This window comes from Drosophila simulans, chromosome 3L (assembly GCF_016746395.2).
Source record: "Drosophila simulans strain w501 chromosome 3L, Prin_Dsim_3.1, whole genome shotgun sequence".
In the NCBI taxonomy this organism is placed as follows: domain Eukaryota; kingdom Metazoa; phylum Arthropoda; class Insecta; order Diptera; family Drosophilidae; genus Drosophila; species Drosophila simulans.
The window spans coordinates 19,599,208-19,613,767 of record NC_052522.2 but is presented as its reverse complement, the minus strand read 5'-3'; the positions used below and the strand labels follow the sequence as shown (position 1 = coordinate 19,613,767).

The 14,560-nt window shown below is 35.4% G+C and overlaps 2 protein-coding genes across 4 annotated transcripts in view; one reads left to right on the top strand and one right to left on the bottom strand.

The window, feature by feature from the left end:
• The window catches only part of LOC6738764 (adenylate cyclase type 2), a 39,499-nt gene extending 26,066 nt beyond the window's left edge, over positions 1 to 13,433 (bottom strand). For 2 of the 3 annotated variants that reach the window (XM_016171752.3, XM_016171753.2), the window contains exons 1-2: positions 13,105 to 13,431; positions 1,630 to 1,959 (exon numbers count right to left, since the gene is read on the bottom strand). In XM_016171752.3, coding sequence (XP_016032576.1) covers positions 1,630 to 1,813 — 184 coding nt within the window. In that variant the 5' untranslated portion in view covers positions 1,814 to 1,959; positions 13,105 to 13,431. Of the gene's footprint in view, positions 1 to 1,629; positions 1,960 to 13,104 lie in introns of all 3 variants that reach the window. The other variant, XM_016171751.3, reaches the window with a different exon arrangement.
• LOC6726031 lies at positions 73 to 1,383 on the top strand. The gene is made up of 4 exons (XM_002106977.4): positions 73 to 231; positions 304 to 474; positions 525 to 1,195; positions 1,244 to 1,383. Exons 1-3 carry the CDS (start codon positions 162 to 164, stop codon positions 725 to 727), a joined length of 444 nt encoding a protein of 147 aa, XP_002107013.1. The 5' UTR covers positions 73 to 161; the 3' UTR covers positions 728 to 1,195; positions 1,244 to 1,383.
• Positions 13,434 to 14,560: the final 1,127 nt, after the last annotated feature.

Genomic DNA, 14,560 nt, shown 5'->3' with positions numbered 1-14,560 from the left:
ACGCGTTTCAATGAGTATGCGTTAGTCTGATTAGCTCATCCATGGCCAGATACGATTAAATAAAGCTCTTTTCAAATCAAAATCTATTTTTTAACCAAGTTGACAATGACAAAGCTCTCAAAATATTAAGTACACATTCCTTTAAAATCGCTTTTATAAGAATGCTAATACAGGTTTTAGTGTTTTTTGTACTTTATCGAAATACTTTGGCAGATTGTGGTCATAATCATTGTAAGTACCCTCGTAATAAACAATGTAGTATTACTTATAATTTTATTACACTTTTATTTATTGATTTTTAAGCGGCTGTCCAAGATCACTACGATTGTGGCTGTTGTTCGGGCATAAGTAACAACAATGGCAGGGTGGTTGGGTTCCATTGCCATAAAGATGACCAAAACTCAATTTTAAGATATGCTTCGGATGAGGAAAGTGCGTTTGCTGAATGTGTGCCGAACTGTTTTGAGATAAAATGTAAGTCAATAGGGATTTGATTGCTCATTTATGGCCATTTATCACTCCAGATCCCATTGAGGAATACTGCTGTTTCTGGTCACCGAATCTGGGCTGTACGATACTGGTCAATGAAAAGTATTTCAGCAATAAAGACGTGTGCAATAACTGCAAGTATTTTTGCCAAAGAACTACAGGAGATGGAAGGAGCTCAAGATATCCACGGAAACTCATTTTGCTACTCTCATTACTGCTGATCGGTTGCACTTACTAACAGAACTGAAAGTTCATAATTGCCCTTCCGCTTCAATAAAGAGAGTTACTTTGCATTAATCCAAGGACTTACTTACCCATCTCAAGGCACCCGAGTTAATCAAAAATTAATAGTGAAAGTAACTCTTTGGCCATCATTATCATTGTTATCATTATGAACTGTGCCCAGGCCGGGGTAAATTTAATTAAAACAACAAACGCGCGATGTTCCAAAGAACATGGAAATGGAAGTGGAAATGGGGAGACCCCGATGTTATCGTGACAAGCCCAAATTAAGTAGCGCACGGGGTTACATCAGCCAGCCAGGGGACAAAACCGGCGGGTTGGGCACTCAATTTAAAGACCTGACCAAACCAAGGCAACCAGCGAGTATGGCCATGAGTTGGCCAGAAGATGAATGGCAACCGAGCCGGAGGCTCATTTCATAGACCAACAGCCAAGCTGAAACTTAAAATACATTCTACACCCGGTAAGTTGGACACAAGAAAGTTATAGTAAATAATATTTCGCTTTCCAGTTTTGAGTACTATACGTTGCGACGCCAAAAACTACAAGAGGCTGATGATTCTTAATTTTAAAATGCATGGGCAATGCTATAAATATTTGTATATATTTACTACAAATAAATCTTAAAATAAGATAATAATTGTAGTAACTACGAATTTTAATTTTGGACTGTTCCTATGGCAGCTATATGATATGATCGTTCCAAAATTAAGCTGTTGTATAACGAATTAAAACGTTTTATGCTTAAAAACAAAAGTATTTTGGTAGTATTTTAGAAAACCTAAATCTTATTTAAGCTCCACCGTCTTCGAAGTATAAAAAACGCTCCCTTTGTGAAACTAATTTGATTTGAAGCAGCTTTTCCATTCGGGGATTAACGAGGATTTTCACACTCACCCGTGGTTCCATTTTCCTGCTCGCTCAAATCGGCCAGAGATGCCGAAAGGGCGTCATTTATCCTGGCCGCCGATGACGTCATCGTCTTGGGCTGCGTTGCATTTCCGTCGGCCTTAACAATCAGATTCGCTGTTGCATTTGTGCCATTTTCCGTTTTCGCAGTTTCCGCATTGTGATTTACCATGGCGAAAAGCGGGGGCACTCCTCACAGCCGCCAGCTGCGCGTCCTGATTGCCTCACCCTGGACGCGAGTCCTTGCTACTTCTGCTCCTGGGGATCCAACACTTGTTGCCGACTTCCTTCCTTCCTCCCGGAAATGGAGAAATCCAACTGAAGCGAAACGGAAACGGGAGTAACGGTTTAGTTTGATAAATAAATAATTGCAATTTCGCTTGTGGCATACGTTTTTCTTATTTAAATATATACTGTATATATCAATGTATATTTAAATATGTGTAATTATCATTTTGTTTGCCATATATGATTACTTGAAATGCAATATCTACAAACAAATACAACGCATCTGTGCAAAAACTGCATCAAATAACCAAACCTGCAAAATTATCAATTTATATGTTGTTGAGATTTATTTAAAGATTTCGCTTCGAAATAAAATGTAAAGTACTGGTATTTTATATAAATATTTTGCAACTTTATTAAACCTTCGGTTAAAGGTTTAACCTTTTGGTTAAACTTTAAGAAAACCTCATCGAGTAGGAACAAGTGTAAGTTTCGAACTTATTGTTCACTTTGTTTGATGTTTGTTAAATGTTTTTCTAGATCCAGCATTTTCCCAACCTATTTCCACATCACTTTTCCTTGCCAGTTGTTTGTACAAAGAAAACATATGGCTCGGTATGTAAATATGTCTTGCTTTTGTGGGCTTCGCTTGAAAGTGTCTATGCAGCAATTAGAAAAGTTCCCAGCCAACACATTTGAGAACGCAACAAAAGTTATTTTTTCTTGGGCACAGCACGAGATGATAACAATACACTACAAAAAAAGTAGTAAAGGTTGTTTTTTAATTATAAAAAATAAATAAAGAGACATTGCAAGGGTGGATAGGAAGTACGGAAGTAGATTTTAGAAATCAAAGAATATTATTTTAAAACTCACTTTCACAAAGCTTTTTCAATTTGTTAATATATATTACAAAATATCTCTAATATCTATAAAGAATTGTTTAAATGTACACTGGTTTCTATATCAAAGCATGTAACTTTGATTCGAGAAATTGGTGGACCAAAAGTGTACTGTGTAATAAATGTCAGTATGTCAAGCCGGCTCGACTGAAGTTCTCGCATATCCTTAAGGCATGCGACACTCTCCTTCCATCCTCGTCCTTTTCCTTTTAGAATAGAAAGAAAGTTGTCGCAGCTTTTGTGAACCTACCAAACTAAATACACTTTGCTACCATCGTTGTTCATTCAAGTTTGTGAAAGTTTCGCCACTCAGAATTGCTGTGCGTTTTTGCTGGCCGCTTACAGCTGCACCTTTTGGCCAAGTTAAATTGTTTCGGTTTAGTTTTGAGTGGGAAAACATAAATTCAATCTGGTTTAAAGATACATATCGACAATTGCAGTAATCCGAACAAGAAATAAAACCAAATTTCACTTTATATTCAAAAAGAATACTGGTAAATACTGTTTAATATCTGTTTTATTTCAACGAAAATCGCTTGCAGATATGAAAATGCAAATATACAATTATTGTAAGCAAACGTTGAACTTTATGATTATTGCTATTATAATGGTGTCTGCGGTTAAAGAAAGGGAACCAGCACATGTGTTGAATATTTCAGAATCACAAATGGGTTTAGGGATTATTACTTTAAAATACTGTGATATCTGCACGGAAATATAATACTTTCTAAATATACATGTAAATAAATTTACACAAATACTTCAAATAAACGTTTTTTATATATATTTCAGATATATATAAAAAACGTTTATATGAAGTATATAAAGTTTTTGTGTTCTGAGTGTTCCAATTCCTTGTACACTCAGAGAAAAAACCGTTCTCAACGATCTCGATTTGAGAATTATGAACTCAAATACTCAGATCGAGTTCGAAACATTCTTCACTTTGCTCTCATTTCGCTCTCTCTCTCGCTTTTTCAGCTCTCTTTCACAATCTTAAACCCGATACTTCAAAAATGTCAAAATTGAGATAGTTTTCTTCTCGAAATGAAGAAGCTTTCTTTAAATGGGAATTATTGCTGCCACTGAGTACTTTTTTTTCGTTCTCAATTTTTCTGGTAATTGCACACCAATTGCTTATATAATTTTGTAAAGAATCTGCTCCTATGGCAAGGAAAATCTTGTCTAATTTACCCTTGCTCCAAGACCTTAGATGTGCCACACAATAAAGCCACTGATAGACTCAAGTCCAACTCAAATTCATTGTCATTTACACCTCTGTCTCGTTTTCATTGTGGACACTTGTGGAATTTCGCCTTTGCAAACACACGACTGCAAAACGGCGACCGCTCGTTTGACCCCTGTGCATAAAAAACAGAAAAAAACGCAGAAACTACTCATAAATAAATATACAGAGATCCATTGTTGTTTAGCCGCATTTTGCTGGGTTTTTTGGAGGGGTTCGGTTCTTTTTTTCGAAACTGTTTTGTTTGGCTTGGCTCGCTTATGGCTTTTCATTTTCCTTCTTTATTTTTTTTTAGAAAAACAAGGGGGTTTGTTTACGCTTTTGCAAATGGCAAAAGGGGTGCTTCGGTTTAGTGCAGCGGCGGTGGAAAAATAAAACGAAATGGAAATAAATAAACAAAACGTTTTGCTGGCTGCTTAAATTCGTATAAAGATTGCTCTCCAGTTTGTTTATGAATTTGCCAAATATTCGATTGTAGTCTTTTGCACTTGATATGGAAAAAGAGGTGCTTTATAAAGTATACTAATTTTTCAAAAATTTACTTACATTTTTTAGATAGGATTTTGTTTAAATGCAATTAAATTTAAATTAAATACAATGAAATCGCCCTGATTTGTTTCATCTTTTACAATTGCTGTAAAAGAAAAAGTCTTTAAATACCTTTCCACTTTGTAAACAAAAGTTTTTGCTTAAATGCCCATTCCCTGCATCTAATTTGCTCGGGTAAACATTTTATGAATTATCTGCAGTTTAGCCATAAGCCATAAATATGGCAGTGTAATGTGCATTTCCTTGCAAATCTGCATTGCTATATTTTTACAGCTAGCCGGCGAACGTGGCGGATGAGCAATCTCATTCGCACTTGCTAACTCGCGATTTCGCTCTCGTTCTCTGGAGAAATGCACTGAAAGCAAGGCCGTGGCCAATTATCTTAATTTTTGCATTTAACTTATTATCATAATTATCATATTTGGAATTTGTTTGTGAGGCAGTGGACTGGATAGAACAGTTGGAATTCATAAATTTTGCGTGCCACGTTTATCATCGCAGTTTAAAAGGTGCGCGACATTACTCGCAGTATATAAACGCATAAAATGTGTGTGTTTATATTATCAATTTGACAAATTTTATAACCATTTGTAACCCCAAAAAAACCCACACTCCCATTCAAGCCCGCGGTTATATTATTTTTTCTCCTTTTTTTTAAACATTTGTATACAATATTATTGGAACTTTGTGCTCTTTGAACGATGAGCCTTCGAGTGTTTTGTGTTTGTTGTTTGAAATTGATTAAAGTAGCCCCCAACCTTTTGTACAAAAGAACGAGGCATGTTTATCAAACAATTGTGCACAGAAAAAATCAGCCCTAAACATTTTTTTATTAATTTATTATTAAATAATTATTATTAAATTAAATTATAAAATTATTAATTAAATTAAGCAAGCAATATACTTATCAAGTCACACTTCTATTTATAGTATTTGCAATGGCTTGCTAGTATGAAATCATAAACAAGGCTAATATTTTTTCAAGTGAACACTTGATTGAATAACCGCGAGTGCAAGTGTTAGTGTGCCAGTGTGTTCATGTGTGTGTGTGTGCTCATGCGTGTGTGTGTCTGTTTTTTGTATCTTTGACTTTGATCGCGCATGATTAATGATTACGCCTGTGTTTATTGCCATTGCCACTTGGAGGAGGAATTAGGGGAGTGCGGATAAAACTTTTCTTTTCGGGGACTTCGATGCCCAGCGTGTCTCTCATCTTTCAACTTGAACACCTCCACCCAGTGGGGTAGCATTTTCTTCGTGCGTTTGTCATCATTTATATATATAATTGGACAAACTTGGCGCACAGTAAACCATATATCACACTCAAGATGAAGGTATTAGGGATTAGTTTATACGAAAAAGATTTTTAAGCCTAAGGTGGCTCATAAATAACAACTGCACGTGTGTCATCAGCGATTAATACGCCTTAGATACATTTATTTTAAATATTATTATAAAGTATATATAGAGCTTGCTAAGGAAAATAAATGTACTTAAAAACCAAACTGTTGTCCGAATAATAAACTATAAATTTAATTAAAGTTTAGGAGGAGCCACAAAAAGGAAGCAAAAGTGCGAATCCAAACTTAGAACACAAGCGAAACTTTCCTAATTCAATGCCAAAAAAAAGGAAAAGCAATCCTTGTTTTTGGCTGCAATGCAATTAAAACGAGTGCAGGTCCTGGCATTCTACTCGTGCATTTTCAGGACGCGAGTGGCCGTTCCACATCGACATCGAGTATACGCCACGTTGCAACGCAGCGGGGTAGAGCTCTTCAATGGCAGGCTAATTTTTGTATTCAATGCTTAAATTGCTGTCCAAAAAATAAATATAAATAACAGCAGCCATTATGTGCATGTGTATGAATGCTGATTCATTAGCCAAACCTTCAATTTCACAGACAGAGGGCCATTTAAATGCGAATTAGGCTAACCGCCCTTTTGGGTTCTGTGTGTGTGTGTGGTGTGGTTGGGGGTGTTCTACACCCTGTGGTGTGTGTTTTAGGGGGCGTGGCTGTTGTGGCTTGGCCCTTCTTGCGGATTAGAGATCCTAGTTCTGTGGTCTCGCCCTGGCACGTCCCATCTTTCCACATGGTGGGTGGAAGCATGATTCTTGCCACTTTTGCTGGATGGTGTTTGATTTGATTTGGCTGAGAATGCATAAACTACTTATGGGTGAAACATCAATTAGTTGAGCTAATTAAGAGGCGGCACAAGAGGATGCCAATGAAAACAGAAGATAAAGAGCACTACTACTTCAACGATTTTTTCCCATTTATGAAAGCAAACAATGTTTTTAATAGATAACTAAATTAGTTCTGGTTTCGTTACCAATTAACACATATTTTATTTTACAGCTGGGCAACAAAAGGAATTTCCCATTTCATTGACTGCAATTTTATTGTCCCATAATTATTTTCATGACGTATTCCCATTCAAGTTAATTATCAAATGGCTGGCTGGCAAATCCAAACCAATTCGAACCGGCTATTCACCAGTTTGAAGCGTTTTCGGGAGCAAAAAGACCTTGATGGGACAATTCAATGAAAATTATCTCCAGAAGCAGTCGTAAGTGCCGTGCATTTTGTTCCATTGGATCGCACTAAAATATGCTGTAATTGCTCATTTATGGATACAAAAGAAATGTTCGAACCATGTGCTAAGCGATTTTATTAGCTACCGCCGGCCATTAAAGTCGTCGACATCAAAAGTCTAAAAATACTCTTAGCCAAAAACCAAAAAGAAACCCAAAAAAAACCCAAAAAAAGAGCAGAAAAAAAGTAAATATCAAGGAAAAATAAAGGCAAGCGGCTGCCAAAGCAAAACAACAGGTAATTAAGAATACAAATAAACAATGGGAATCTATTGTGAATTTGCGAAATGCATAAAATCGCTTTCCATGCGGCTTTCGGATATTTTGATTTAGATTCGCACAAAGTGGATTCCTTAGTTAGCCGAAATACTTGTGTGTGTCAAAACGAAATATTTGTGCAATGCGCTAGACAAACTTGATTTGCCATAAAATTAAATTTCGCGCCCATTTGGCGATGACCAGTGAAGCGGCCCAGCCCAAAGATTTGTGCAAATGCTCAGCTGCTAGAGGAATAAAATCAATTCTCAAATGCATGGCCAAAAGCCTGGGCAAATAAATCAATTTTGGCAATCGGCTGAAAAAAACGTTTTTGAAAAATGTGCCACGATCACTTGACATTCGCGAGTCGGACACAAGTGTGAAAGGAAATGCTTACAAATCTGTGTGCAAGAACTTTCGACAAATTTTCAGCACTCTGAAATTGATTGCCATAATTTAAGTGTGTATATATAGGCAATATTTCAACAAAGTTCGAACTGCAAATTATTTGCGTCAACGGGTGACGTACGCAAACTGCAATAGATAAATAGTTAGAATAAAAACATATACAACTTGAAAATCATACCACACAAAAAGTGAAATATTGCGCTATAAAAGTCATAATATACTTGTAAAAAACACACTAATTCATAAAAATTTAAGTGCAGTCAATCCAAACTTATTGTTGACTTTTGTAGCTTATAAAACAAAAGCCTCAGTGTTGCACAATGCATGCATTTTGATGGACATTAAACTTATGTTCTGTAGCTTTTCATTGATGAGAACTAAAACTTTTACTGAATGCATTTAAGTTTGACAATTGAAAGTCCCAGTATTTGCAATGTTTATCAAATTTAATGTGAAAAATCTACGATGTTCGGTAGTTTTTCATTAATAATAGCATCAAATGGCTATCAATAGCAACTTTCTCACATTAGTACCTTAGTACTTTATACTTCCTATAATTATACTTAATTTCTTTATTGTTTATAAAGTCTGATTTCTCTGAAAATGTTCTCTTTATTTGTGTTACAATTTTACATTTTTATTGTGTTTATTTCGGCTTGCTTTGCTCTTGTTACCCATCATTAAACATGTTAATTATTAATTTTGTTTAAGTCTTTTTCACACAGCGAACAAAAATGTTGATTGACAATCTCGATAACCATATGCTGGTATGTAAATTCCAAAGATAAACGTTACTTTAATGTGTTTATCTTATAGATGCATATTTGTTGGTACATTTATTGTACGAATTGCAAGCTGGCACATTTTCTCTCTGTGTATGGTTTGGAATTTGGCTGACACAGCACACTGGTTGTTGCTGTTTGATTAGGCGTCTAGGTTGACACACGGGGGCACACAAATACAGACGGGCGGACATATAGACGGATCGGGCGACTGACCGAAAGTCCCTCATATATAGACACCCATATACTTGCGGCGAACTCGAGCGACGGACATGGGCACATGTGTTGAAAATTTAACAGAAATGTGCAAATTTAATTAAATTCAAACGAGAAATAAATATAAATAAGCTTCATTCACACATGTATGTACGTACGTATAGTACGTAGATCTTGTGAAAATAAGAAGATGTGTGACCCAAGGAAAAATAACAAATAACAAAAACAACAAGCAGAGTGCTGCTGCAATTGTGTACGTACAGTTACGGTAACAATAATAGCACCAAAAGCACATTTCGTGTTTGCCCCATCGTTTCTCTATTTTCTGACATTTTTTCTAAATTTTTTCCACCAATCTTAAATACTACAATGATTTTCAATTGAAATAATAAAATTGGTAACAGATCTAATGGATATTTTAAAAATAATTGGTAAAACAAAGAAAAACCTCCAAATTTAGGCGGTAACAAAAATAGCACTGTTTCTCGTATTTTCCTAAAACTAACTAAAAAAATAAAATAAGAGTTCATCAAATGGATTATATCTTAAGAACTATGTTTAAAGAATCTTAATATTTGGTTGCGTGACCATTGTAGGCAATGACAGCTGCGCATCCTCTTGGCATGGAGTCCACCAAGTCCTGGTACCGTTTTTGAGGAATTTTGCTCCATGAATCCTTGATCCTCGATCCCCCATGAATCCAAAGTTTCTCGTTATGGTTGGGCTTGGCTTCAGAAACCTTTTTTTCACATCCGCACAAAGTTTTTCGATTGGATTCAAGTCGGGTGACTGATCATTACTCGGATCGATTTCTGCTCAAACCACTTTCGAGCCTTCTTCCTCGTGTGTTTTGGGTCGTTATCCTGTTGAAATGTCCAAAAAAGCGGCATTTCATCCTCGGCATATAGCGCCATCACATTTTCCAGGATATCTGTGTAAATGTGCTGATCCATGATGCCTTGAATCATATGAATCGGATCTACTCCATAGTATGAAAAGCACGCCCATACCATGATGTTTGATCCCCAGTGCATTACCGTCTTAAAGGTGAAGCGAGGATTATTTTTAGTTCGTGGTGGACGCCGAACATAAGACCGAGAGCCTTTCCAACCAAAAAACCCAATTTTGCTCTCATCTGACCACAAAATGTGGCGCCACTTCTCCACAGGCCAGTCCTTGCGTATCTTGGCATATTCGATTCGCTTTGCCACATGCTTCACAGTCAAAAGCGGGACTTTTCTGGGACTGCACACATTATGGTTGTTTTGTCTTAAGTGTTTGCGAACTTTTTCCACGTTTGCAGCTATCTGAAGCTCCTTCTTCAGTTCCGTCACCGGCTTAAAAGGCTCCTTCTTGCTTTGCCGAACCAAGCGCTTGATCTCCACATTGGACATAGAGGGCTTTCTTCCACGTTTTTCGTTATTTTCGACAAACAGCAGTGCGTTGCGGATCATATTGTTTGAAAAACAAAAAAAACCGTCTCATTTTAGCGTAGGTTTTACCTTCACAGATCATGTTTTTAATCAAATTCCTTATTTCGACGGTAAAATGCTTTCCCCGACCCATAACTAGAGAATTTTTGGTCTTCTTTTACAAAAAAATTCAATTAAAACCTTTAATGCAACTCCTTTTTTCAAAATATGTCGAAAAAAAACCCAAAGCAATCACTCCTATTAATTTTATTTAGCAAAAACGTGGTCAGTGCTATTTTTGTTACCGCCTCATTTAGCGCCCTTTTGCAGAAAGTGCCCAAAAACAAAAAGAACCGTTACATTGAGAGAGTCAAAATTTCTTGCTTAGAGAGACAACATATGGTACTTATTATTCATGCAATCAGACTTTAAAAAAAATAAACATTCAATACCTTTTTTTAGGAAATCAACTTTCCACCTGCAGTAGTGCTATTATTTTAACCGCAGCTGTACATAACATAAATAAAAACGCAATTTTCACAATTTTTTAAACTTGACAAAGTCAAGTCACAGAGGAAAGCACAAACGCAACACTAGACAACAAATTCAAAATAAAAAAATAAAAAAACTATAAAATATATGTTATTTTTATATATTCTATGTTATTATTTTATATTTTATTTTATATAAAATTTTTTGCTATATAAATTAGTGATTTTGTTAACTAGTGTACAGCGCAGAGAGGCCCTTGCAAAACGTGTGATCTGTAAATGCTGTAAATTAGCCAAAACCCCAAATACTATGTGCACTAATTTTTATTTATATTTATGTTTATAGGCCAGCAGGAAAGATAAGGTCTCTAAAATGTAGACTGGCCAAGAAGAAGAAGAAAAGAGTTAAGCTGATAAGGCATTTTCCAAATAATAATAATAATGCAAGCCCCTTTTTTAATGACTCATAGCAAACTGCACGTCATTACTCATTGCTAGTTTGTGATATTATTTGTGATAACTGAATTTAATTCCTTAACTTTCAGAGAGCAATGACAATCATTCGATTGGGAAATATAGAACAGGCTTGGCCGCTGCGAATTTAAAATATAATTTGTCTCATTGGACTTAGTGGCGGCTTCAATAAAGCATTTTATCGCCGCTATCGCCATTTGATAATGGGCCTGGCCAAAAACAAATGGCCCGAAGTAAAAAACGCGCCCAGGTCGCTTCTTCAATTTCTTTTTTTTTTTTTTTGTGTTATCGGCGGAGCATATGGCTTTGATTTGGTTTTTATTTTCACTTATTCATACTATATATATGTATATATATAACACGAAAGGCGTGACACTTTTTATAGAATCTCAACTCGGTTCTTTACCATAAAGATAAAAACTGAAAGCTGGAAAGAAAAAAAATGAACTGCGTTGAGTGGGGGCGTTAATTTATTAATGCGGAGCCAAAACAGAAATCTGCGAGAACACTTTTATAACTTGATTTATTTAAAGACAACGGCATTTGGCAAACGAATCCGTTGAGTTGGTGTTGCTAAATGTGTGCTTTAATTTAAAAATAAATCGAAATTATGAGGCATGAGCCAGAAGGACATTGGCAAAGGTCATTGTTGACATAAAGGAGGCAGCATAGTTAAAAGCTTTTAATTAGATCGCAATTTATGGTGGACATTATCAAATGGAATACCATAGCTGCTAGTATTTATCAGAATTAGAAATTGCAACCAAAAAAGCTAACAAAGTCAAACAGTTGTGTTCCAATAAATAGATCTTAGATTAGCAGTTAGAAAATAAATATTATTATATATCATATATTTAGACAGTTTTAGAATTTCCACAACAAACATATTTCTCTGGAAAATCATTAAATGCTCAAGAAAGTTAAGACCTTATTAGATCAATCAAGTGCAATATATATTTTATTGCATGTTGGAATGTGTTTGCTAAAACATTCGAAAAACGCGAGCGTATTAATTTGAGCACAGCTGTATAGGAAAATATATAGATAATATGTACATATATATTTTGTATCACTTTTTCCAACCGATCTTCACACACATAGCAACTCGTTTGGCCAATGAAGAAAAAGTTTCGAATAAAAAACCACTAAAAACAACAAAATAGCAACAATAATAACCAGAACAGACGCCGAAATCGCCAGCAGCTGCCAAGCGGCATTAATTTAATTTGTTGCTTTAATTCGGTGGCACTTGTTGTTGTTGTTGTTGCTGCTGCCGCGACATTGCTTTTATTGTAATTAATAAACGGCTAACAAAAAGGCAAATATAAATAAATAAGTTTGTAGAAAACCCAGATCAGATGCGATTAGCACTATCGCAATGAGCAGCGACGAAAAAGAGATATTTACATATATATATATATATATATTCCGATCTGTCGCAAATTCAGATTCAGATCGCATGGCATTTTTTGTATTTTTTTGTGTTTTTAGCTAATTTTAGTTGCTATTGAGCTTGGCAATTAGTTACACTCGATTATTCGATGTTTGTGTTTTCTAGTTGTATTTGTTGTTGAATTGGTTTTGTTTGCGAAACGGAAGGAAATCAGCTTATGCATTTCATAGGCCAACAATGATATAAACTACTTGAGTGATGCCTCTGGCTCTTTTATTCAAATCAGTTAGTTAGTTAGTTAGTTAATTAATTAAAGTTCCAAAAGTTTCCATTTCGAAGATGGGAGTGCACGTTTTTTTCTTAGAATGGAAATTTTTTACAGCACTAGCACGTGATACGATGTTTGTTTTATTTAGTTGTTAAACAAACTTCCAATTCACAGTAAATTGTATTATATCTCTACAGTTTGTTGTCCATTACTCGCATGATTTATTAATAATTTGTACAATACCTAATTGCTGCTCGTACAATCCGCTGTTGTTGTTTGTTTCCTAATCATTTGAACCAATAAATCTATTTAACTATATATATTTGTGCATTGCATAGATGCGGAGACATTTCCCAATGGCACATTTTGTTTAAAAAATACACATTAACACATTCACACACTCGCACACGCACACACACACGCGCACACTTGCTATTTCCGATGCAAGGAAACGCGCGAAAAACGCGACCGCCTGTAAACCGCTTGTCAATCGCTTTCGAAACGCCAACGAACCGCACCCGTTCACGTTCTAATCAGAACTGAGACTGAGCAACCGAATGTCCAACAGGCTGAACGAACCCACTCCCACAGCAACATGTTGCCGACCTTGCCGAATGAGCGGCAACAAATCATGTTCGAGAGAGCCAATCGCCAAAAGGAGAGAGTGTGAGAGAGAACGTTGGACTCGGTGTTTTCATTTTGAAAATTAAACAACAATAATAATTCGAGGCGCCGGTCTTCAAATGCAAAACGATCATGATTGAGCAACAGAAATGGGATTTTAGATTGTAGATGCTTTATATAATGTGTAATAATAATTTATTACTAGAAAAATGGGGTAAATGAAGAGGTTTTAAGACACTTACTCAAGTAGCTAAGAAATATGTTGCATGCAATTAGGCGCAATAAACTCAATTAAACATTACTCATCCGTCATATAACAATACCTATGTATATAACAAAATTTAATAAAATATGATATGATTCAATACACACTTTTGCTTTGGAAGAAAAACATAAAAGGTAAAAAAAACATTGCTAAATCCATTAATGTTATAGCCATCAAGTTAAAATAAAAAGAGTCGAAATACAAACTATTATTAGCTTGTTGATTGGTTTTCACTGATTTCCAATGTTCAAGGCTAACTAATAGCCATAATTAAAAAGAAGATACTGATGTTCACTGAACTGTGCTATTACTTATGCTAAACTGCTGCTACTACTGTAATATAAGTTTAACACGGTATTAAATGCAAACTTAAATTAAGAATGGCATAAAGATTATTTTTGTAATTTGGCTTAGTAATTAATGTTGCTACAGTAACCGAGAAGACTGTTCCAAATCCATTCCAAGTGCGGACTAGTCAATGAATTAATCATTATAAAATCTGACAGAAAGCCATTAAATACAAACATATATAAAATCGCCAACTTTAATCTTTTGAAGTATGTTCTTGAAATTGCAATTCAATTTGCAATAGTGCCGCTGCTATCAAGAAAAGGTCTAATCTATAAGCTACTTGTGATGGTAACCTAATAGATATTCCCCCAGCTGATTATGATTCTAATCATTCAACGTCTTCTATATACCCCTTAATTTATAAACTATTCAATATATTCTCTATATATCAAAACAGATACATATATATATCAGCAGATACAGCTTTGATTTGCACCTGATGCAGTTGACACCGACCTC